At 38.6% G+C, this 25,955-nt stretch overlaps 2 protein-coding genes across 13 annotated transcripts in view; one reads left to right on the top strand and one right to left on the bottom strand.

The window, feature by feature from the left end:
• POLQ (DNA polymerase theta) overlaps nucleotides 1-25,955 on the top strand; it is a 168,952-nt gene that overhangs the window by 99,064 nt on the left and 43,933 nt on the right. For 7 of the 12 annotated variants that reach the window (XM_021934088.2, XM_021934084.2, XM_021934081.2 and 4 more), the window contains 4 exons: nucleotides 2,582-2,735; nucleotides 5,515-5,633; nucleotides 14,145-14,296; nucleotides 17,074-17,970. In XM_021934088.2, coding sequence (XP_021789780.2) covers nucleotides 2,582-2,735; nucleotides 5,515-5,633; nucleotides 14,145-14,296; nucleotides 17,074-17,221 — 573 coding nt within the window. In that variant the 3' untranslated portion in view covers nucleotides 17,222-17,970. Of the gene's footprint in view, nucleotides 1-2,581; nucleotides 2,736-5,514; nucleotides 5,634-6,132; nucleotides 7,123-14,144; nucleotides 14,297-17,073; nucleotides 17,971-19,572; nucleotides 20,271-25,955 lie in introns of those variants that run through there. The other 5 variants (XM_021934083.2, XM_021934082.2, XM_021934085.2 and 2 more) reach the window with 5 other exon arrangements.
• Nucleotides 23,270-25,955, bottom strand: part of STXBP5L (syntaxin binding protein 5 like) — a 488,571-nt gene continuing 485,885 nt past the window's right edge. The window contains exon 28 of the mRNA XM_017955191.3: nucleotides 23,270-25,854. Coding sequence (XP_017810680.1) covers nucleotides 25,813-25,854 — 42 coding nt within the window. The 3' untranslated portion in view covers nucleotides 23,270-25,812. The remainder of the gene's footprint in view (nucleotides 25,855-25,955) is intronic.

Here is a 25,955-nt window from a genome sequence, read left to right as displayed (position 1 = left end):
AGCCTCTCATATATCCACATGCAAATATCAGATATTTATCAGGCTTTTACTGTATCTCTAAGTGAACTAGTAACTTTAGTTAATGGACTAGGAAACCTAAGTTTTAAGTCTTGGAAGAGATAATGCAAACAAAATATATATATATATATGAAAACATCATTGATATACTTAATTATTTAGGTTTCAGGGAGAAGGAAAGACTTAAACAGATTCTTGAAGGCTATTTAAAGTTTAGGCTGTTGGGAATGAGAAAGGATAAGTGAGTGAGGACTGCTAGAAGCCAAACTGGTAGGAATGGAGAGTTTGAGTTGTCATGTAGGGGTAGATAATTTTCTCCTGGATAGATGGAGCCAGCTGGAAGCTAGCTAGGAGACTAAAAGGCTTCTTCTAAATGACAGAAGGCTTTTAATGGCAAGCTGAGAAATTTGGACTTGATCTAATAGGAATTGATTATGTTTTCTGGAATTTGCATGATAAAACATGGAATATATAGTTATTAATGTAAATGAATCATATGTTTGTGAAAATATTATTGCACCTGAAGATGTGAGAGAGTAATAAGGCTTTTTCATGCCAAATACTTCAGTGTTAAAGTTCTGATTCATCATGTTGCTGCTGAGGAAAAAAATTCCAGCCCTCTGAATTAGGAATAGAGTAAACATAGCCAGGTTGTTTTTTGGTTTTTGTTTGTTTTGGTTTTTGCTTTTGTTCAAACTTTTGTTGTACTGAAAAGTACATTCTCACACATAGAGAATGTAGATTTCACTAAATTATCACAGAGCTACACCTGTGTAACTACCACTCAGGGCAAGAAATAGAATATTGGCAGTGCCCCAGAAGCGCCCCTCATGCATCCTCCTAATCACCACCCATCGCCTTCCCAGAAAGAGCCACTGTTATAACTTCTAACACTGTAGTTTTGTTTTGTATTTTTTTGAGCTCCATATACATCATATATGTATATTTTTGTATCTAGCTTCTTTCAAAATTACGTGGGTAAGTCATTCTTGTTGTTTCATGTAGGAACAGCTGTATACAGTTATATGAATATACCATAATTTATCTGTTTTTCTCTTGATAAGAACTTGGGTTTTCAGTTTGAAGGTAAACTATTGTGTTTTTGAACATGATTGTACAAGGTTCTTGGTGCATTTGTGTTTGGTAAAGACACAGTGGTAGGATTGCTGCGTATTTTCAGCTCAGTAGATAAAGCCAAATTGTTTTCTGTGGAGATTACAGCAGTTTGTCCTCCCATCGTAAGAGTATGTGAGTCCTCGCTGCTCTGCATTCTTGTCGACACTTGCTATTAAGCTAATATAATTTTAGCTATTCTGGTGGGTATAAAGTAGTGTCCTGTAGTTTTAATTTGTGTTTCCTTGGCTGCTAGTGAGGTAACCTTACAAATGAGCAACCTTATAAATGTGTTGTTAGCCATTTAGTTATTTTTTCATGGGTAAATACCTATTCTGGTTTTCTTTTTAAATTTTCTGTTGAGTTTTCTGCATTTTTTCTTATCAATTTGTAGGAACCTGTTACTGGTTACATGTGTAGAAAATACTCTCTCCCACATTGTGTGTGGCCTTTTCTCCTTCTCATTAGTAATTTTAGTTGCAGAGAGAGGTTTTTGTTTTATTTTGTTTTTCTTAAAGACAGGGTCTCATTGTGTTGCCCAGGCTGATTTCAAACTTCTGGTCTCAACTGATCCTCTTGCCTTAGCCTCTTGAGTAGCTGAGATTACAGGCATTTCATATACTACAAGTTGGGTACAGCTCAGGTGACAGAGGACTAGAGAATACCTCTCACGTTACATTGACCCCCTCCCCGCTCCCTGGAGTAGACCTTTTTCATTTTCTGAGACATTTTGGGGCACTGGGAATGATATTCATATATAGATGACACCTGGATATTAACCTAAACTGCCTCCTCTACTCTTCCAAGATGATTAATTTTAGTAGGCATGGTTCCCTGCCAAGAAGCACTTGGCAGCAGTCATTTCAAGGAAGTTATAACTGAATACCCAGGGATCTAGGATGTGCATTTTCACTAGCCGCTAAGGATTTGCCTCAGCAGCCCATGAAAAGCTCTGATTCACATCAGAGGCCTCCACACCTGCTGGGCTCAAACTCTGTAAGACCAAGAAGCCATTGGTATAGAGGGTGTGCTTAGAACATTCCAACCCACATCCCAAAGAATGATATTCTACTTATTTAGGATTAAGATTATTTTGAGGAGTAGATCTTTTAGAATGATGCCTAGAACAGCCAGAACACTGACGAGCTAAATACATTCTAAGTGCAAAGTAGTTTTTGGATCCTAACTAAGTAGTCAAGATACCTAAGCTGAAGCAATCTGACCTTCTTATATTTTTGTCTGCCCTAATGTGGAAACCCCAGAATCTAGAGCCCTGGATCATGACAGTTGTTATTCTTAGGATGCATCCTGATAGTTGGTGTCCTGGGTCACATCTCAGTCCAGCTCTCCAGTCTGGCTGCTAATGTGAGCACTGATCTGTGGACACTGAAGGAAGGTATGAAACCATGTTGGCATATCTGGTGGAGCACCTGTTAATTGTTTTTTATAGGCTGAGCGTCAAGCTATCAACACAACAGTCCAAGGATCGGCAGCTGATATTGTCAAAATAGCCACAGTTAACATTCAGAAGCAATTAGAGACCTTCCACTCAACTTTCAAATCCCATGGCCATCGAGAGGGTATGCTCCGAAGTGACCGAACAGGTTTGTTCATAGATGAGTCCTATGCTGTGACATGGTGAGAATAATTATATCGGAAATGTAAATGGAAAGTATTTTTTATTTTATTTCTCAACAGTTCTCAAATGTTTTGGTCTCACGATGTCTTTAGACTATTAGAAATTATTAAGGATTTCAAAGAGCTCTTGTTTTTGTGGGTTGTGTCTATATATTTACCATATTATAAATTAAAACGGAATTTTAAAACATGAGCATTTAAAGTAATAACAAACTCACCTGTGAGCTGTGCTCTTATAAGAAAATGAAACTGAAAAAGGCAAATAGCTTCATAGTGTTATTATGAAAGTAATTTTGACTGCAGATTTTGGGATCCTCTGTGGTCTTCAGACCATATTTTAAGAACATGTTGATTTTCCTATTTATGACCTTCAGTGTTCTCTGGTCTTAGAATATACTTTTGATCTCTTTATCACATATGTTACTTTGTTGACATTGTTTTCTTGTTCTTAGTTTCAGAATATTTTCCCTGAGTTTTCGCTTTATTGCTTGGATAAATTATTTCTTGTACTAACAAGTATAGTGAAATTTTCTTTTTTTCTTCTGTCACATGTCCATAGTTCTACTTTAAATACTATTTCACTGTCACTGAGATTGTCAAACCATGACAGCAGACAATTTTTTTTTTTTTTTGAGACAGAGTTTCACTGTGTCACCCAGGCTGGAGTGCAGTGGCACAATCTCAGCTCACTGCGACCTCTGCCTCCCAGGTTCAAGGGATTTTCCTGCCTCGGCTTCCCGAGTAGCTGGAATTACAGGAGTATGCCATCACGCCTGGCTAATTAAAAAAAATTTTTTTTTTTTTTTTTAGTAGAGAAGGGGTTTCACCATGTTGTCCAGGCTGCTCTAGAACTCCTGACCTCAAGTGATCTGCCTGCCTTGGCCTCCCAAAGTGTTGGGATTACAGGCATGAGCCATCATGCCCAGCCAGGAGGCATGTTTTAAATTTTCCTGGGAAGAAATTAAGGTTTGGTGCACACAGAGGAAGAAAAAGCTGCTAGAGATGGGGCAGAAAGGTCGTGCTCAGTTATTGAGGATAAGATTTGCTATTTCTAGAACAGACATACATACAGGTTATAGAGAATAATACAGTCAGTTATAACGTGTTCACTTATGTACGAAAATATGTAGATATAGAAGTTTATTTTCTCATTGAGGATTATTAATTTTGTCATCAGTCCCCCCCCAAAATATGAGACCCCTCGTTCATTTTGAGTGTGGGACTATGTGTGTATATACACACACATACACATTTATATTTAATAGAGGGAGAATATAATTAAACTTATTTGGGGAGTAGTACTGTGCTCTGTGCTTTGGGGATTTAGAAGTAAAAGTTACCAATCTATGTTTAAATTTAAGGTCTATTTAAGAAAGGAGAGGAAGGTATGATACCTGACTAAAGTATTTTTATTAATTCCACACAGCAGAGTGATAAATGTCAAAATGAGGATACAGACAATAATGACTTTAAGAGTCAGTGGAAAGCGATATGACTCTGTCACTAAGGATGGCTTCATGGTATCATGCCAGCTTAAAGTGGTGCTAGGTCAGTGGGATGAAAGGAAGGTGAGCGTGAGGAAACAGACCACATGGGGAACAAGAGCATCGTGGCATTCTGTGTCAGAAGCCAGGTAGCCAAGGGAAATCAAGAGGTCTAAGGCATGGTCATCAGAAAGCTAGAGCATCCAGACAGTCAATGGTGTGAGCCAAGTGTGGCTTCATGGGGCAGATCAGATTTCAGCCGAACTGGTGAACAGAGGTACAGCCTTTGCAGTCCTAGTGTGGAAGCAGCTTGCTCCAGCCTCAGGTGCTTTTGTTTGCTTACTGTGTGAGAGCCACCTCTGAGCAAACTGGCACTGCAGATAGTGACAGTTGAAGAACTCTATCTCTGAGGGAAGCACCAGATACTGAGGGAGAAGGTACTCATGCTGGACCTGGAAGATAAGTAGGGAATTTGGACAACAGAAAGGAAGATGTCTGCTGTGAGGTTTAAGCAAACAAGTAAAGGCAGTTCCAGTAAAGGTGTTCATGTGGAGCTTTATCTTTTTGGGCAGAAGGGCATAATCTGTACCACTAGGTCCAGCTAATGGGGAAATAGTAACTAAGTCTAGTATATATTTTGAAGTTACGGCCACTGGAAGGTATGGATTATCTCCACAGAAAAACGTACAGATGTAGACTCTTATTTATAACTGCAAGGGGTTTATGTAGTCTCTGAAGTCCACTTTGGGAGCCTAGGTTTAGAATTACTTGTTTAGAGTGTGTACGGTTCAACTGGGGAAGCATCAGTTCTATCATGATGACACTTCTGGCCATACAAAGACATGAGGGGGTGTCCCCCTTAAGAAACACTGCATAACAGTATTAGTTTGCTTTCCTGGGGCAGGAATCAGGCCCCATACCTTCCTGGTGCTATTACTCAGGTGGTGGTAGGGGGACTCCATGGAAAGAGAAAATGTTAGTTATTCATGAGAAATAAGTTGGACTAGAGCTTGGAGCAGAGTTCCTCACACCCCATTTACTGACTTCTTCGGGAGACTCCTTCTTTCTGGGAGGAAGTTGGTGAGTTTACACTGGATAGTTAGGATAGGTAGCAACCAGCAAGTAGTTATTTTCCTGATAGTTCTTAATCTTGTGTGTTCTAATCTTTTCATTAACATTCCTCAGAGTTAGTCAGGATCTCTAAAAACATTCTCCTATGACTCAGCGACATGCTGATCAGTTTTGCTCCTTTTTCATGAAGCAGGATTGTTACGAAAGAGAAAACTACAAGGGATGTTCTGCCCAGTCAGAGGAGGCTTTTTCATCCTTCAACTCCATGATGAACTCCTGTATGAAGTGGCAGAAGAAGATGTTGTTCAGGTATTTTTGCAATGCTTGTGTCCATTCTATAGGAAGCCAAGACACTGTATTGTCAGGCTGACAGCTTTTTTTCCTATGCATGAGGATTTTGGAACTGTACCCTAGCCCCAGGATGGCTGTATAAATGTTGAGTCCTTACAGGTAGAAAAGTTGCTAAGAGTGTTCCATTTTGTACTAGTTCTTAATAAGTGAAGAAATTGCCAATGCAGAGATGTTTTTGTCCTGGAGGAATTAAACAAAAATTTGGAGTCTTTCCCTGAGGGTTTCCAAGCTCCAAGCATTCTAGCAAAAACTTTCAGAAACTCCTGCTCATCAGTGAAGAAGAGTTCCAGATGTCTTTTTATGTATTTATTTTTATTTTTATTTTTTCTGATTTAGCATTTTAAGCACCATTGGGTGAAGAGCTCCAGTCTGGTTTATAACCTTCTCAGGGGGTGACTTGGGAAACATTCTTTGACTGAGCAGAGAGTTTGTTAACCTCATTTTTTTTTCCCCTTAGGTAGCTCAGATTGTCAAGAATGAAATGGAAAGTGCTGTAAAACTGTCTGTGAAATTGAAAGTGAAAGTGAAAATAGGTGCCAGCTGGGGAGAGCTGAAGGACTTTGATGTGTAACTGTGCTGCTGCTGAAGTCCTCCCAGGGAAGCCTGTGCAGATACAGTCACCTGGAAAGAACAGAGATTACCCTTTCACCTTCCTCAGGAAAACAAACTTTCAAGTCTTGATAGACTTAGCCTAGTGATTTTATAGTGAGAGTTTCAACCTATATATTAGGATCTGTCTTTATAGCATCTTCTGGGAGAGTGGGGGAAGTAAAATACCAAGTATGATAGTTACATTCACTTTCAAAGAGCATCTATGAATTTGCCTTTTGTAATTTACTGTGGCTTTAAACATATTCAGAACAGATGCTTGAAATATGCACTTAGCACTTTGGCTCCACCTCTGTCTGGGTAAACCATGAAGAAAATGAAGCTGCTGCCTCTATCGACCCCGACAGAGCCACAGGCAGATAAAGATTTGGTTTCACCCTGGTGGTGTTAGGCATTGTGTGTGACTTTTTTTCCTCTAATATCAATTTTAAAGTACCGAAATAGTATTTTAAAATAGTATTGGCTAATAAATTATGAATTCTATAAAGTGGTAAGACTTGGTATAGTTAGAGTCTAGGAATGAATATTCATGAAATGTTTCTTATTGCTTTTCCTTCCCTCATTCATACAATGAATGTATTTGGAATACTTACATATTATAAAATAAACTATACCTCTTCAAGAGGTATCCTGTTCTGTAAGATCAGATGTTTTTATTGCAGGTAAATATAATACTGCCAGAGACAGAAAATACCCCCTTATCAGTCCCTTAGTGCCTCTTTCTATTTGTGGCATCGTGAGAAAACCCATGCTGAAAAGACTGTACTTTGTGATCCCAATCAGAGGGGTGGAGCTGATCTTTTGCTGTTGAAATAAAGTGAATTTATGAGAAACTTTATATCAACAATTGTTTTGTTAAAAATTGTAGTTGGTCTAAGAGTATCAGAAACCCATGTCCCTTATTTAGTTACTCCATAGCTTGTTCATAGAAGGCACTAATTATATTCTTAATCAGTCACCAGAAGAGCTCTTTTATGTTTATTAATCAGAATAATGAAAAAAAGATAGTTGCTTTAGAAAGTGTAATGCATTATCAGTAGTTGACTATTAATGCATAAGAGACATAGTTTTTTTGGGGGGGTGAAAAAGGCAGAGATGGCAGCAGTAAGAGGGAAGATAAATCATTATTTCTTTTGCCATATTTACCTGTACTATGTTTCTTTTTTTTATTATTATTATACTTTAAGTTCTAGGGTACATGTGCACAACGTGCAGGTTTGTTACATATGGATACATGTGCCATGTTGGTGTGCTGCACCTATTAACTCATCATTTACATTAGGTATATCTCCTAATGCTATCCCTCCCCCCTCCCCACAATAGGACCCAGTGTGTGATGTTCTCCTTCCTGTGTCCAAGTGATCTCATTGTTCAATTCCCACCTATGAGTGAGAATATTCTGTGTTTGGTTTTCTGTTCTTGCGATAGTTTGCTGAGAATGATGGTTTCCAGCCACATCCATATCCCTACAAAGGACACGAACTCATCCTTTTGTATGGCTGCATAGTATTCCATGGTGTGTATGTGCCACATTTTCTTAATCCAGTCTGTCACTGATGGACATTTGGGTTGATTCCAAGTCTTTGCTATTGTGAATAGTGCCGCAATAAACATACGTGTGCATGTGTCTTTATAGCAGCATGACTTAAAATCCTTTGGGTATATCCCCAGTAATCGGACGGCTGGCTCAAATGCTATTTCTAGTTCCAGATCCTTGAGGAATCGCCACACTGTTTTCCACAATGGTTGAACTAGTTTAGAGTCCCACCAACAGTGTAAAAGTATTCCTATTTCTCCACATCCTCTCCAGCACCTGTTGTTTCCTGATTTTTTAATGATTGCCATTCTAACTGGTGTGAGATGGTATCTCATTGTGGTTTTGATTTGCATTTCTCTGATGGCGAGTGATGATGAGCATGTTTTCATGTGTCTGTTGGCTGTATGAATGTCTTCTTTTGAGAAGTGTCTGTTCATATCCTTTGCCCACTTTTTGATGGGGTTGTTTGTTTTTTTCTTGTAAATTTGTTTGAGTTCTTTATAGGTTCTGGATATTAGCCCTTTGTCAGATGAGTAGATTGCAAAAATTTTCTCCCATTCTGTAGGTTGCCTGTTCACTCTGATGGTAGTTTCTTTTGCTGTGCAGAAGCTCTTTAGTTTAATTAGATCCCATTTGTCAATTTTGACTTTTGTTGCCGTTGCTTTTGGTGTTTTAGACATGAAGTCTTTGCCCATGCCTATGTCCTGAATGGTATTACCTAGGTTTTCTTCTAGGGCTTTTATGGTTTTAGGTCTAACATTGAAGTCTCTAATCCATCTTGAATTAATTTTCATATAAGGAGTAAGGAGAGGATCCAGTTTCAGCTTTCTACTTATGGCTAGCCAATTTTCCCAGCACCATTTATTAAATAGGGAATCCTTTCCCCATTTCTTGTTTTTCTCAGGTTTGTCAAAGATCAGATGGCTGTAGATGTGTGGTATTATTTCTGAGGACTCTGTTCTGTTGCGTTGGTCTATATCTCTGTTTTGGTACCAGTACCATGCTGTTTTGGTTACTGTAGCCTTGTAGTATAGTTTGAAGTCAGGTAGCGTGATGCCTCCAGCTTTGTTCTTTTGGCTTAGGATTGTCTTGGCAATGTAGGGTCTTTTTTGGTTCCATATGAACTCTAAAGCAGTTTTTTCCAATTCTGTGAAGAAAGTCATTGGTAGCTTAATGGGGATGACATTGAATGTATAAATTACCTTGGGCAGTATGGCCATTTTCACAATATTGATTCTTCCTATCCATGAGCGTGGTATGTTTTTCCATTTGTTTGTGTCTTCTTTTATTTCACTGAGCAGTGGTTTGTAGTTCTCCTTGAAGAGGTCCTTTACATCCCTTGTAAGTTGGATTCCTAGGTATTTTATTCTCTTTGAAGCAATTGTGAATGGGAGTTCATTCATGATTTGGCTCTCTGTCTGTTACTGGTGTATAAGAATGCTTGTGATTTTTGCACATTGATTTTGTATCCTGAGACTTTGCTGAAGTTGCTTATCAGCTTAAGGAGATTTTGGGCTGAGACGATGGGGTTTTCTAAATATACAATCATGTCATCTGCAAACAGGGACAATTTGACTTCTTCTTTTCCTAACTGAATACCCTTGATTTCTTTCTCTTGCCTGATTGCCCTAGCCAGAACTTCCAACAGTATGTTGAATAGGAGTGGTGAGAGAGGGCATCCTTGTCTTGTGTTAGTTTTCAAAGGGAATGCTTCCAGTTTTTGCCCATTCAGTATGATATTGGCTTTGGGTTTGTCATAAATAGCTCTTATTATTTTGAGATACGTTCCATCAATACCGAATTTATTGAATTTATTGAGAGTTTTAGCATGAAGGGCTGTTGAATTTTGTCAAAGGCCTTTTCTGCATCTATTAGATAATCATGTGGTTTTTGTCTTTGGTTCTGTTTATATGCTGGATTACGTTTATTGATTTGTGTATGTTGAACCAGCCTTGCATCCCAGGGATGAAGCCCACTTGATCATGGTGGATAAGCTTTTTGATGTGCCGGTGGATTCAGTTTGCCAATATTTTATTGAGGATTTTTGCGTCAATATTCACCAGGAGTATTGCTCTAAAATTCTCTTTTTTTTGTTGTATCTCTGTCAGGCTTGGTATCAGGATGAAGTTGGCCTTGTAAAATGAGTTAGGGAGGATTCCCTCTTTTTCTTTTGATTGGAATGGTTTGAGAAGGAATGGCACCAACTCCTCCTTGTACCTCTGGTAGAATTCGGCTGTGAATCCGTCTGGTCCTGGACTTTTTTTGGTTGGTAGACTATTAATTATTGCCTCAATTTCAGAGCCTGCTATTAGTCTATTCAGGGATTCAACTTCTTCCTGGTTTAGTCTTGGGAGAGTGTAAGTGTCCAGGAAATTATCCATTTCTTTGAGGTTTTCTACTTTATTTGTATAGAGGTGTTTATAGTATTCTCTGATAGTAGTTTGTATTTCTGTGGGGTGAGTGCTGATATCCCCTTTATCATTTTTTATTGTGTGTATTTGATTCTTCTCTCTTTCCTTCTTTATTAGTCTTGCTAGTGGTCTATCAATTTGGTTGATCTTTTCAGATAATCAGCTCCTGGATTCATTGATTTTTTGGAGGGTTTTTTGTGTGTCTATCTCCTTCAGTTCTGCTCTGATCTTAGTTATCCTTCTGCTTGCTTTTGAATTTGTTTGCTCTTGCTTCTCTAGTTCTTTTAATTGTAATGTTAGAGTGTCAATTTTAGATCTTTCCTGCTTTCTCTTGTGGGCATTTAGTGCTCTAAATTTCCCTCTACACACTGCTTTAAATGTGTCCCAGAGATTCTGGTATGTTGTATCTTTATTCTCATTGGTTTCAAAGAACATCTTTATTTCTGCCTTCATTTCGTTATATACCCAATAGTCATTCAGGAGCAGGTTGTTCAGTTTCCATGTTGTTGAGTGGTTTTGATTGAGTTGCTTAGTCCTGAGTTTTAGTTTGATTGCACTGTGGTCTGAGAGACAGTTTGTTATAATTTCTGTTCTTTTACATTTGCTGAGGAGTGCTTTACTTCCAACTATGTGGTCAATTTTGGAATAAGTGCGATGTGGTGCTGAGAAGAATGTATATTCTGTTGATTTGGGGTGGAGAGTTCTGTAGATGTCTATTAGGTCTGCTTGGTGCAGAGTTCAGTTCAATTCCTGTATATCCTTGTTAACTTTCTGTCTCGTTGATCTAATGTTGACAGTCGGGTGTTGAAGTCTCCCATTATTATTGTATGGGAGTCTAAGTCTCTTTGTAAGTCTCTAAGGACTTGCTTTATGAATCTGGGTGCTCCTGTATTGGGTGCATATATATTTAGGATAGTTAGCTCTTCCTGATGAATTGATCCCTTTACCATTATGTAATGGCCTTCTTTGTCTCTTTTGGTCTTTGATGGTTTCAAGTCTGTTTTATCAGAGACTAGGATTGCAACCTCTGCTTTTTTTTTGTTTTCCATTTGCTTGGTAGATCTTTCTCCATCCCTTTATTTTGAGCCTGTGTGTGTGTCTGCATATGAGATGGGTCTCCTGAATACAGCAAACTGATGAGTCTTGACTCTTCATCCAATTTGCTAGTCTGTGTCTTTTAATTGGACCATTTAGTCCATTTACATTTAAGGTTAATATTGTTATATGTGAACTTGATCCTGTCATTATGATATTAGCTGGTTATTTTGCTTGCTAGTTGATGCAGTTTCTTCCTAGCGTCAATGGACATTACATTTTGACATATTTTTGCAATGACTGGTACCTGTCGTTCCTTTCTATGTGTAGTGCTTCCTTCAGGATCTCTTGTAGGGCAGGCCTCGTGGTGACAAAATCTCTAAGCATTTGCTTGTCTGTAAAGGATTTTATTTCTCCTTCACTTATGAAACTTAGTTTGACTGGATATGAAATTCTGGGTTGAGAATTCTTTTCTTTAAGAATGTTGAATATTGGCTCCCACTCTCTTCTGGCTTGTAGAGTCTCTGCTGAGAGATCTGCTGTTAGTCTGACGGGCTTCCCTTTGTGGGTAACCCGACCTTTCTGACTAGCTGCCCTTAAGATTTTTTCTTTCATTTCAACTTTGGTGAGTCTGACAATTATGTGTCTTGGAGTTGCTCTTCTCGAGGAGTATCTTTGTGGCGTTCTCTGTGTTTCCTGAATTTGAATGTTGGCCTGCCTTACTAGGTTGGGGAAGTTCTCCTGGATGATATCCTGCAGAGTGTTTTCCAACTTGGTTCCATTTTCCCCGTCACTTTCAGGCACCCCAATCAGACGTAGATTTGGTCTTTTCACATAATCCCATATTTCTTGGAGGCTTCATTCATTTCTTTTCACTCATTTTTCTCTACACTTCTCTTCTTGCTTCATTTCATTCATTTGATCTTCAATCGCTGATACTCTTTCTTCCAGTTGATCAAGTCGGTTACTGAAGCTTGTGCATTTGTCATGTAGTTCTCATGTTATGGTTTTCATCTCTATCAGTTCTTTTAAGGTGTTCTCCGCATTGATTATTCTAGGTATCCATTCATCCAATCTTTTTTCAAGGTTTTTAATTTCTTTGGGCTGGTTACGTAGTTCCTCCTTTAGCTCTGAGAAGTTTTATCAACTGAAGCCTTCTCTCAACTCATCAAAGTCATTCTCCGTCCAGGTTTGTTCCGTTGCTGGTGATGAGCTGCATTCCTTTGGAGGGGGAGATGCACTCTGATTTTTTGATTTTCCAGCTTTTCTGCACTGCTTTTTCCCTATCTTTGTGGTTTTATTTGCGTTTGGTCTTTGATGATGGTGACGTACTGATGGGGTTTTGGTATGGGTGTCCTTTCTGTTTGTTAGTTTTCCTTCTAACAGTCAGGACCCTCAGCTGTAGGTCTGTTGGAGTTTGCTTGAGGTCCACTCCAGACCCTGTTTTACTGGGTATCAGCAGCGGAGGCTGGAGAAGATAGAATATTGCTGCACAGCGAGTGTTGCTGTCTGATTCTTGCTCTGGAAGCTTTGTCTCAGGGGTGTACCCTGCCGTGTGAGGTTGAGGTGTTGGTCTGCACCTAGTGGGGGATGTCTCCCAGGGGTCAGGGACTCACTTGAGCAGGCAGTCTGTCCGTTCTCAGATCTCAACCTCCATGCTGGGAGATCCACTGCTGTCTTCAAAGCTGTCAGACAGGGGCATTTACCTCTGCCGAGTTTTCTGCTGCTTTTTATTTAGCTGTGCCCTCTCCCCAGAGGAGGAGTCTACAGAGGCTTGAGCTGTGGTGGGCTCCACCCAATTCGAGCTTCCAGGTGGCTTTGTTTACCTACTTAAGCCTCAGCAATGGTGGGCACCCCTCCCCCAGCCTTGCTGCTGCCTTACAATTAGATCTCAGACTGCTGTGCTAGCAATGAGGGAGGCTCCCTGGGCGTGGGACCCTCCGGGCCAGGTGTGGGATATAATCTCCCAGTGTGCCGTTTGCTAAGAACCTTGGTAAAGTGCAATATTAGGGTGGGAGTTACCCGATTTTGCAGGTGTTGTGTGTCTCAATTACCTTTGGCTAGGAAAAGGAATTCCCTTCCCCCTTGCACTTCCCACGTGAGGCGATGCCTCTCCCTGCTTCAGCTCTTGCTGGTTGGGCTGCATCCGTGGACCAGGGCCAACTGTCCGACATGCCCCAGTGAGATGATCCCGGTACCTCAGTTGAAAATGCAGAAATCACCTGTCTTCTGTGTCGCTCACACTGAGAGCTGGAGGCTGGAGCTCTTCCTATTCGGCCATCTTCGGCGCGCCCCACTGTACTATGTTTCTTAAAAGCTGAAGTGCTGTCAGTATTCTGGTAGGCTTGAAAGATTTTGGACAAGAGAAAGCTCAATCTGTTTACCTGTGAGTGTTTTTCAAACATGAGGTCAAACAAAAGTCCCTTCTGCCTCATTCTCTGCAGCCGTGGCCTAGTCTGTGTAGTCAAATGCATTTTCTCATTCCGTTTGACCTGTCAGCTGGACCTGAAACAGGCCATCCCCATTTTGCATGATTCAGGTATGCAGAAATCCCAGTTACTATGATTTACTTAATAACACGAGTCTTCCCTGCAACACAGTTCAAATTTCAGTTACCAGTGGATATTAACTGTGAGTAACTGCATGAAATTCAAACTTCACTGATAGTTCTTCAAACCACAACCACTGTGTAAATAAGAAATGCACATTGTGTTAGGCAGAATAATGCCTCTCATCCCAAAGTTCACATCCTAATTCCTAAAATCTGTGAACTGTTATATTACATGGCAAAAGGGACCTTGTTGATGTGATTAAGTTAGAGATCTTGAGGTGGGGGATTTTCCTGGATTATCTGAATGGTTCCATTGTAATCACCAGGGTCTTTATAAAAGGGAAGCAGATGGTCAGAGTCAGGGAAGATACGACAACAGAAACAGAGAAAGATTGCAAGATGCTACACTGCTGGCTTTAAAGTTGGAAGAATGGTCCATGAGCCAAGGAATGCAGGAACCCTCAAAAAATTGGAAAAGGTAAGGAAGTGGATTCTCTTCTAGAACCTTTTGAAGGGATGTAGCCCTGCCAACACATTGACTCTGGCCCAGTTAAGACCATTTTGGACTTCTGCCCTTTAGAACTGCAAGATAATAATTTGAGTTGTTTTGAGCTAGTAAGTTTGTGGAATTGGTAGCAGTAATAGGAAATTCATACATGCATCATGATGAGGACCAGTTACATCACTTCTTCCAAAAGCTGTCTATGATTGGTCATTTCACATCTGTTATTCACTTTACTTACAGATGGCAAAGTGTAGTTGTGTTGATTGCTTGTCTCCCAATGGTAAATCCACCTTCTACAAAAATGGATAATCAAAAGTGGAAGTTGGCTAATAAAGATGAAAGTGTACCAGAGAAGTAAAAAAATGATAACACTGGAAGTGAAATTCAAATTGAACATAAATGGAATTACAGAATAACTACCGTCCTGGGAATGCTGACACTGCTGCTGTTTGAGATATGGTAGATAAGCAACCTGAGAAACAGTGAAGGCACAATTAACAGAAATTAGGGAAATGGTTGTGACAAAAAGATAAGGATGTCCCAAAGGAAGCAATGCCAACAAAAAACTTCATTAATTTTTAATCTATAACTTTAATTCCATCAAAGTCTCATCAAGATTTTATATTTTTTAGATAGATAATATCTTAAAACTCACCTGAAGAAAAAAATACACAGTCCTATCAAACTTGAGAAATAACAAAGATTTGTATCAGATATTAGGATGTATCACAAAGATATAATAGCTTGATAAGGGGATAGAAATAGACAAGTAAGAGTATTAAAACAGACTAGACTGGGCGTGGTGGCTCACGCCTGTAATCCCAGCCCTTTGGGAGGCCGAGGCGGGCAGATCATGAGGTCAGGAGATCGAGACCATCCTGGCTAACACAGTGAAACCCCGTCTCTACTAAAAATACAAAAAATTAGCCAGGCGTGGTGGCGGGCTCCTGTAGTCCCAGCTACTCGGGAGGCTGAGGCAGGAGAATGGCGTGAACCCAGGAGGCGGAGCTTGTAGTCAGCCGAGATCACGCCACTGCACTCCAGCCTGGGCGACAGAGCAAGACTCCATCTCAAAAAAAAAAAAAAAAGAATTTAAGAAACAGACTTATACACATATGAGAAATGATTAAAATGTCATTTCAAATCAGTAGTGAAAGATAGGCTGTTCATAAACAGCGACGTAGTGATAAGAGTATCCATTGGTAAAATATATCAGGTTGGATCTCTATGTCAAATGCTCACAAAATACTCCAGATGGATTAAAAGCCTAAATATTTAAAAGAAGGCTATGAAAGTAAATTTAAAAATGTGAGAATGTTTATGACTTTATAGAAATAAAAGCCTTCTTTAAAACAAAGTTCTAAAATCATAAAGGTAAAAGATAAAACTTGACTACATTATAAAGAAAAATTTTCAGTATGAAAAAGTGACATCAATAAGGTTAAATTGTGAAAGACACTGAACCGTCTAACCCAGGGGCCATGGCACAACAGCAAATTCAGAACGGATCCATAGCCTACGTAAGGCTGAGTTAGCGAGCGAAGACCATATGGTGCTAACCCCGAGTGAGAGCAAACCACACATTCACCAGTTGTACTTCAGCACATATCAGTGGAAGGTACTCAAGGGTCACAACAGACCAGCCACTGTTACAGAGTCCCAGAGGATCCAGGGAGGAAGACAAGGACCAGCACACCTCCTCCTTTATCATGGGTTAATGTAAGCCTTCCCCTAAACCCAGAAGCCAATCTTGCAGGGAGGAGGAGGGAGAGACTACACAATTCCTAGGAAGACTCCAAGGCAAGGAAAAATCAGTCATAGAAGCTAAGCTACATTTTAAAAATCAACAATAGACAAATGATCTGTAGTGGAGTCTGACTCCATCTTTTGATGTTTGCTGGCAAGTTTTGAGCCTCTATTCTCCCACTTCCTCTTCTGTCCACATCTGAGTAAGCTGAGAGGAAATCCGATGCTCCCTTCTTTGGTGCCAGTGGGATTTTCAAACCATGCAAACCCCATGCTGCAATCCCTGGCCCACCTTCTGACCACAATAAAAACCCAGTCTCTTCCTTGTTTTCTCAAGTTGGCTTGCTCTCTGCTGAAAGCCTTACTGAGGAATAAACCTTTTCATATCAGAAAAATTCCAATTAAAACAATAAGATGCCATTTTCATCTTTCACAGTGTGAAAAAATAAAAATATTTGAAAATAGGTGAAGATGAAAGGAAACTAATTTTTATACACTGGTAGAAGAATAATTTAGTCAACATCTATTTAAATTGTTTGAACGAGCATGCCGTTTAATTCAGCAATTCCACTTGACATTAACATCTTAAGCACTTGCACGTACGGAAAACACATGTGCAAATGTTCACTGCAGTCGTGTTTGTAATATCAAGAGACTGGAAAATATCTAAATACTAGTAAAAGAGTGGTAACAAGTTATGGTTTATTGACACCTTGGGATAATATAAGTGAGTTAAAAAGAATGAATTATAGGTACTGACATGGAACGATCTGAGACATAGTAGAGACATAAATAAGCACGTTGCAGCATAGAAAAATATTTAGAAGGAAACACAGCAACTATAACTTGTTAATTTCGATGAGTAGGAGGTAACCAAAGGAAATACTCACTTGATCTTGTCTAAATTTATCATATGATTATTACAGTATGCATTTATGTATTATTTGTGCAATTAAAACACATTTCAAAAAAATGTTTAAATAATGGTTGGATTCCCAAACCAGCTCACGAGACCATTGTTTAAGCTGCAAAGCAACTGTCCATTTGCTATGCAAGGCAGAAGACGATGCCATTGAAGTACAGGTAATACAGCAAGATTGGAAATATTTTATTTTTGTAATTTTATTTTGGAATAATTTAAAACCTAGGTGAAAGTTTGAAGAATAGTACCAAGAATCCCAATCAAGTCAGAAATCACCACTCAGGTTTTGTTAATTTCTCCAGTTATGTCATTTATAGCAAAAGGGTCCAATTCAAGACCAAGAGTTGCACCTAGTTGTCATGACCGTTTAGTCTCTTTAAATCCGGAACACATCTTTCCCTGACTTTTAGGACACTGAAAATGTTTAATAGAAGGCAGATATTTTATAGAATGTCATTCAATTTGGTTTTGTTTATTGCCTCATGATTAGACCTTGATCCTGCATTTTTGGCAGGGATATTGCAGAGGTGTTGTGGGTTCTCACTCACTGCATCCTGTCAGGTTGCACATGATGATTTGTTCCCTTGCTGGTGGTGATAACTTTGATAACTTGATTAAGGTGGTGTCTGCCATGTTTCTCTAGTTATATTTTTCTTTATGATTAGCAAATGTTTTTTGTGCAGATACTTTGACTGTGGAAATATCCTCTTCCTCTGTCCCACTTTACCTCACTAGTTTTAGCATCCACTGGTATTTGTTGACCAAGTCATTACGATAATGGTTGCCAAATGGTAATTTTAAAATTCCATCTACATTTATTTATTTGTTGATATTCTATTGTAAGGAAGAGTTTTCGCTTTCTGCTTTTATTTATATCAATGTGGGCTAGTGGGTACTTACTAAGTTTCTGTTATGACATGTTATGCTTTTTCCTTTTTCTTTTCTTTTTGTTATTATTATTATTATTATTATTATTATTATTATTATTATTTTGGGTAGAGACAGGGTCTTGCTATGTTACCCATCTCGAATTTTTGGTCTCAAGCAATCCTCCCCCCTTGGCCTCCCAAAGTGCTGGGATTATAGGCATGAGCCACTGCACCTGGCCTTGATGCTCAAATTATACCTGATTTGTCCTGTGTAGCCTTTAAGGTAGCTGCTGTGTCCTTTTGACATGTCCCTATTCTTTGAATACTTTATTTTCTGACACAAAAATGTTCTAACCTTAAAATCAGACATTTCTTCAGAGAACTCCAGTTCCTTTTAGCAGAGAATAGTAATTGGAAATCAATATCCAGGCACTAGTTGTGCTCATTGCTCCAGGGGGTGAGGGGCTTGCTCCCTGTCTTCTTGGTGTACAGAATTAGGAAATATATATGTACTATGCAGGCACATGTGCACACACACATCTTTATTATCACATATGTATGTAAAGTATGTAGCGATACCCATCTATATTTGTATACATTATATACACACTTTATATATATGTAAACATTTGCACTGATACTTCCAATTGTAATCTAATACTCTAGGGTTTATTCTAGCTTTCCCTTTTAATTTTTCCTTTCTTTGTTCTCCATCAGTGAGAAACCTGGCTCCCATAGTATCAGTATTCTTGTTAATTGTTCAATGCCCTGTATGTAGCCAACCTCCTGACCCCACTGGGCTGCCTTCTGCCCTGTTCCAATGCCAACATCACACACCATCACTGACCACTGAAGGGTTGACCCTGCCACTTCACTCCAGTGCTGTCTTTTGTGGGCTGTTTCCTTTTCACCCTACTCCAATGCAGTCTTTGTATGGCGATGCCATCACCAACCTTTTTGAGTGTGGCTGACTTTTGGAGTGAATGAATGAAAGGAAAGAAAGGAGGAAGGAAGGGAGGAGAGGAAAGGGCAGCAGGGAACAGAGGGAGGGAGGGGGTGAGGAAGAAACAGGAAGGAAGGGAAGGAGGAAGAAAGGAAGTCGAATCAGTATTTCAGATATTGAATGCAAGTATCTGAAGCTTGAGTTATTGTAATTCAAAAATAAGGTAAATGGATCCCTTTGAAGAAATTCTGAGAGAGAAAAATTCTGAAAAGGGCTTTGTATTTTAAAGTGTCAGTATGCATATTTGTATTTTTAATCAACAAGTTTTTTAGCCTAGAGTTGGTTGGCTGTTTTTTTCCATTTTTATATGGAACTAAAATTAGGAGAAAAATTGTGGTGGGGAAATTTTCCTGAGATTAAATTAGACAGGATTTGGAAGAATAAAGTCAGTTGTTTACAGCCAGAGTATAGATAAATATGGGGAAAGTGCCTGGAGAGGAATTAACTATGCTTATGAAAGCCAGAGGTGCAGGAGAGCACACTTCCGAGAACCGTTGGAGGTCTTGAGTTAATGAATGTTTATCATAACTACTAAGAGCTGGAATAAGCCCATAGTAGCTTAATTTTTCTGCCTGGATGGGGACAGAGCCTGAGCTGAAAAGAAGTGAGGAAGTAAGGTCTGCATGTTAAGTTTGTAGGCACATCTTATCCACCTTGGTTTCATTTGATGCATTATTAACAAATTATTTTTACTTGTACTTCACTGAAGGTGAACTTCAATCAACATCGTCAAAAGTTGTCTTTAAATTCTTCCAACAAAAAGTAACACATTTCCTCAAATTGATGGAGATTTTGAATGGCTATTGGGTTAATAAATTCTAGCAAAACGTGTGAGTTTTGGGAAGTTGTATTTGATAGATTTGCTGTACATTGCTCTCCCACCCCCTCCCTGTCTTTTGAAAACAATTACACTTTGCAAAACCATAGTTCATAGTGTTATAAATGGGTCTTACCTCTGTCCATATGTAATCTTGGCAAAAATCATTAGTGCATGACATCATGACATAAGAGAGCATCTATGTACAAACATATACAATTTTATTGATATCTCTACAGACTACAAGAATTTTGTTAAGTATAGTCACAATTGCTGAGTGCAACAGAAAAATAGTAATTTGTCATTTTCTGAAAAGATGCAAAAATTCTGAAGATGAAAGAAAGATACATCAATGATGTCATCTGTTTCTTATTTCCTAGAATAAAACATCACATAATTAAGTACTAAAAATTATAGGTTATTAGAGATTCTGATCCTGTGTACAATTGTCCAAAACCACCACCTAGTTTATTTTCTGGCTTTGCGGTCAAGAAGGGTGGGCCAACAGCAGAGGGAAAGCAGTATGAGGGCGATAACTCTGAGTTTCTTCTCAGTATGCGTTACTGCCTTTGATAGGCTGGATTTTCCTTTTTTGAAGGTGTAAGCACTCTTTCAGGGCACTGGATGTCATACAGGAAGTTACAGGTATTCTTTTCCTTTAAACATATGTCCAAAGACTAAGAAAATAAATCCAAGTGGCCCTGGGAGCTTTTGATTGAGATAACAATCAAAAAGGAAGATTTGTTCTTCCTTTTTGCTAAGACCAAGTCCAGTGAAATATACCTACAACAGAACAGGTACCTGGTACCTATGTCTCCTCCAGAAGAAGAATGAATAATAAATTTGGACCTAATTTAGCAAATGATTGTTTTGAGAATTTCCACTGTCTAAATATGAAGAATTAGTTTTCCACTTAGCTTTATATGCTGTTGTATGTACTGTGCTACTTCTGGTATCTTGTGATGTCACATGTGTAAGACAGTTGAAAAAAAAAACCTAGACCTTTTAATTGGAATAATTGATGGACAAGTCACATAGGAGAATATCACAAAGACGGTTATTAAGAGTTAATGGGGCATTGCCTGGTCAGAAATTCCCAAATACTTTTGTTCTATGAGACATCCAGAATAAATACCATTACAATATCTTACATTTTGCCTTCCCTGACCACTCAGAACTGGGGCTGGAGCACCAGCCAAGGCAAACAAACAAGTTTTCCTTAGTTGGCCATAAAGCAGTGATAATCACCTTTGGCTGGATATTAGAACCACCTTGGAGCTTTCACAAATATTGGTATCTGGTTCCCACTCCAAACGATTTTAATATAATTGGGAATTTTAAAATTTCCTGAGGTGATTCTTATGTAGAGCCAAGGTTGAGAATCACTCCTCTAGATAAATATGGAAATCAAAGCATCTGTGTATCTGATTCCTTAAAGCCTCTTTCACTTCACTGTGGCTCCCATGTCCTTCCTCACCACAATCTTCTTGCACCAAATTGGTACTTCCTCCTCCTTTTCTGAGACAGACCTTACCTATTCTACATTTCATGCTTTCAGGGCTATGTTGTCTGCAAATACACACACTAAACTTGTTATGTTAACAACTATGTTCCCTGGAATGGTGCATATTAGAGGTACTGCTCAAACCAGGTACACCACAAGTATTTCTGGCACCGAGGACAGTGTGCATGTGAAATAGTACCCAGCCAAAAATGGAGTTGCGTGACAGAGGACAGAGGTGAAGAAGCTGTGAAAGGTACCACATTTCTCCTGACAGAGAGACCAAGACCTGATACGTTTTGACTTCTTTTTTTTTTTTTTTTTTTTTTTTGAGACGGAGTCTCGCTCTGTCGCCCAGGCTGGAGTGCAGTGGCCGGATCTCAGCTCACTGCAAGCTCCGCCTCCCGGGTTTACGCCATTCTCCTGCCTCAGCCTCCCGAGTAGCTGGGACTACAGGCGCCCGCCACCTCGCCTGGCTAGTTTTTTTGTATTTTTTAGTAGAGACGGGGTTTCACCGTATTAGCCAGGATAGTCTCGATCTCCTGACCTCGTGATCCGCCCGTCTCGGCCTCCCAAAGTGCTGAGATTACAGGCTTGAGCCACCGTGCCCGGCCACGTTTTGACTTCTTTTGGCATTGCCCTGTGTGAGCCAACATGGTCAGGTTACAGTTCTTTTTTCTCATAGCAGCAGGGTGTAATCACACAGATATACTCCCAGTTTGTCCCAATGATCCTAAGCCAAGGAGAGGATTTTTAGCTTACTTTTCTAGATCGGCTTCATTTTTCCCTTCTGCTTGAACGTAAGAGTCTATTTTAATCTTCAACCAATCTTAGGCCTAATCTGATTCTTTTTTCTCTCAAAGTCATGGTGATCCCTTCATGTAGATAAAGTATACATGGTACCTTTAAAACTGGTACATTGGTCACATAAAAAGGGACTCCAACAGTAAACTTTTTCCTCTCAGATCCCTAAAAACTTTGAGGGAAAATAGTTGGATTTTGATTTATTAATTTGAGAATCACTTTCAAAAGATTTGAAAGACTTATCTTTGTGACTGAATCACTGGAAAACATCTCATTCAGTTCTGTCACTGTCCTTCCAAAGTTCCAGTCGGACAATGATCTTGACAGTGATTGGGGCCCTAAAGTCTGGGGCTCAGTGAAGTGTAAGAAGCAAAGTCAGTAGTACTGCTTTTGTAGGCGATTAAAACCAATGAGGAATCAATTATCCCTCCCTCCAAACTCCAAGATTAATGGATGATTTCAAGGTAGGGATTATTGCTCATGTTATTATCAGAGAAGTACCTCTAGCTTCTCATAGATGAATAAATTAAAAGGCCCATTTTCTGCTGTAACACTAAAAAGGCCTTATCTTTTGAGGAAGCCATAGGGAGACAAGGTCAACTTGTTGGGACTGTGGTTTGCAAGCCTTATCTTCTGATATCGCTTTAGCAGACAAAGTGTAATTTTGATGGTAACTAAGGCTCAGAGTCACTTTCTGTATCATTGTCCACGTTACTAGGAGTATTTTTCTTATGTTCCAGAATAGAAGAAAGATAGGAAAGATGAGACTATGCAAAGGATTACATGGATCAACAGTACTCATTTTCCAAAGGTGAGGATAAGATGATGATGGTAGTGGTGGCGATGTGTGTGTGTGTGTGCGCGTGCGCTAAGGTCAGTGCAACAGAACAGAAATGTTCAAAGAGAAAAATCACATCCACATTAGATTCTTCTTATTGCTGTCTCTTTGAATTATAAAAATAATTTTGATACAGTAAAACCTCATTAATTTGGATTCCACTAACCAGGAGTTTGTGAGATGAAGTACCCTTACGTTAAGGAAGGGCTTATAAAAACAATTTTGAAAGACACGTTTAAACTACTTCAAAGAGCCTTTTCTTTTCAAGCATTTTAGAAGCACCTGTTTACTTCCAATTGGTGTGCTAATTATAAGCTTTTGATCTATTCAGTGAGACCAAAGTTTTAAGCACTTCTACAGTGAAATACTATAATGTCCTTTTTGATATTTTCTCTATGTGCCTTAAAATATTCTGTAGTTGTTATTTTTCACTGATTCCTATACGCTTTCTTCAAAATTGTATTTTATTGCATATGAACCACACATGTAATTTTGGGTATAATAATTTATCTTGTGAAGACATTGTATACTTATTGTACAGTTTTATACAACATATATTACATATTCACACAATCTACCTCTTTATATGATGTAGAATAGTGGCTATAAACTGGGAGCAATTTTGGCCATGACATTTCGATTGTCATTACTAGGAGGTTCCTACTGGCATCTAGTAGACAGAGGCCAGGGACGTTGCTAAAATCCTGCAATACACAGGACAGTTCCCCACAATAAAGACTTTCAGCTAATAGTGCCGCTATTGAGAAATCTCGATGTAGATCAAGTTAAAACAAGTTAAATCTTATTGAGGGCTTCAGAGATACTCATCAAAGGTACTGCTACTTTGGACTGAATTTCATTATTTCTAAAATAAACTAATATTTTACTCTTTTAGGTTTTTTTTGAAATACAGAAATGATAAAGTATTTGTTCTGAAAATCAGAAAACTAAGTCTTTGAAACTGGGGGTACAAATAATACATTGCAATTTGGCCACTAGTGTTTTCTAGATCCTAATCTTAAGTTTCTTTAATATTTTTAACATATAATTTTATAATTCTATACATTATACAGTCATGTAATATCTGTTTCCAAGCTGGATTCTGTTACCATAAGGCTGTTCACAGGAGTCTGGGAGATTCACAGAGAGGCTTTTTTAACAAGAGGATTCAAGGACTCTGAGAAATGCTGTCCTAGTGTACATTATCTTAACTCTTTCACTCATCTTTGTTTTCTCAAAATTACTGAGAACATTGTACCACTAGAAACATTTGCTAGAAAGTACAACTTCTGGCAAAAAATTAGACTATAAAGGAAATAAAAATACCGTTTTTTTGGCTAATAAAATAACCTGAAATTCAGGAAAATTGTGAAGTCTTAACACAAATGTAAATCCAGTAAGACCTTGATTAACAAAAATGCAATAAGCCAAAACCATAATTAAAAATTTTCTTGAATAAACAACATATTACAGGATGGGTCCTGGAATATGTATATATACATTCCTATAACGTTTGACTTCCAGAATCATGTGAAATGGTAGTGTCTATTTGGTTTTGATTCTGGTGCTTTTCTGGTGAGTTACAATAGATACCTTGTATCATGTTAAGGATATTCTTTATTCCAACTTTAAAAGAGTTTTTAATAAGGGACAGGTGTTTGGCATCTATTGACATAATCTGGTGGCTTATATTATTTGACCTAGTGACAAAAACATTGATTTTGTATCATTAAACTCTTTATGTATTTCTGTTGTCTATAATGATGACTGAGGCCAAGATAGCAAACACATCACTATATTTTATAAAGATTTCCAGTGGTAAATATCAAACCGAAAGGTATTTTCTAATGAAAGCCCTTGTAAATCAGAAATGTCATAAATCAGAATCCCTTTCCCAAAACATTAACTGAGGTTTTACTGAATCACACTAAAGAGAATGACCAGTTTGGTTATCTGGTTTGGTTTGTGAATGTCAGGCTGCAAGAGCACCTTTCGATTGCAGGCCCTACTGGGTTTGAACAGTAATATACTGTGTAACTGGCAGACAAGGATACAAATGAAGCTTTTAAAATATATCACTTTAGAAACTGAAATTGGGGTGTGTGAAATTTCCCTTTTTGTGAAGTCAGTTCTCATAGCTAACTATTATTCCTATAGATTCCCCAAACCTACTACCAACTCCCCTATAGAGTACGAGCCAGGCTGAAGAAAATGCTTTGAGGTGACCCAACCCTGCATGGTTTGTGCTAAAAACAGCAACCCATTCTGAAGGTGATAGAAATGAAAATAATTGTGTTGGGAATAATTTACTATACTGGCAATATTTGATTATGACAGAACTGTGAATGATGTAAAACATGGAGAGAGAACATTAATCAGACCCTTGCCATAAGAATTCAATAATGTTCTAGTAAAATGATGAGGAGAAAACTCTGGGTTCTTGTTTTGTTTTGTTTTCCTTTTCAGTTGGGTATGGCAAATATATTTGAAATGCACTGATATCTTCAAATGCAGATTTTTAAAATTGTTGAGTGTGGCCCAATTGATAGAAATAGTTTACCATGAATCTTTTTTTTTTCTTCTATCACAACATGCTTTTTTTTTTCTTTTCCTCTTAAGATGTTAATTTATCATGCAAAGATTTGTTTTCATTAAGTGCATTAATGCTTTTGTTTGTACAGGAATTTTCAAATCAAGAGGACTCCCCGTAGTTCCTAAATATAAATCCTTATCGAATGACATGCCAAGATGATAGCTCCATTCCACATGGGAAAAGGCAAATTCAGCCATATCTTAGGATTTTAACCAGGGCTCCAGCCTTTGGGTTGTACAGCGTCTCTGATACATCTCCTTTATGATAATTTCAGATTGACTGTAAATGGAACATTTTGTAGAAGAAACTGGCTTCTAGCAGTTGAATAGTGATGCTGGGAATAAATTTGGTTTCCCTGAATATGGTTTCTCAAAGCAGTCACAGCTTCTTTAGAAGTTAGAATTGGTACCACTTCTTATCCTTGTATTTCAGCATTAACTGCAAAGAAAAAAATAGCCACCATAAGATGCTAAAATACTTTAAAAGTGCTATTTAAAGCAAGGCCTTTTTGAGCTAATCATGCAAATCTAATCTCAAAA

This window comes from Papio anubis, chromosome 2 (genome assembly GCF_008728515.1).
Source record: "Papio anubis isolate 15944 chromosome 2, Panubis1.0, whole genome shotgun sequence".
Classification (NCBI taxonomy): domain Eukaryota; kingdom Metazoa; phylum Chordata; class Mammalia; order Primates; family Cercopithecidae; genus Papio; species Papio anubis.
The sequence above is the reverse complement of the archived record's forward strand: the minus strand, read 5'-3'. Positions and strand labels throughout refer to the sequence as shown.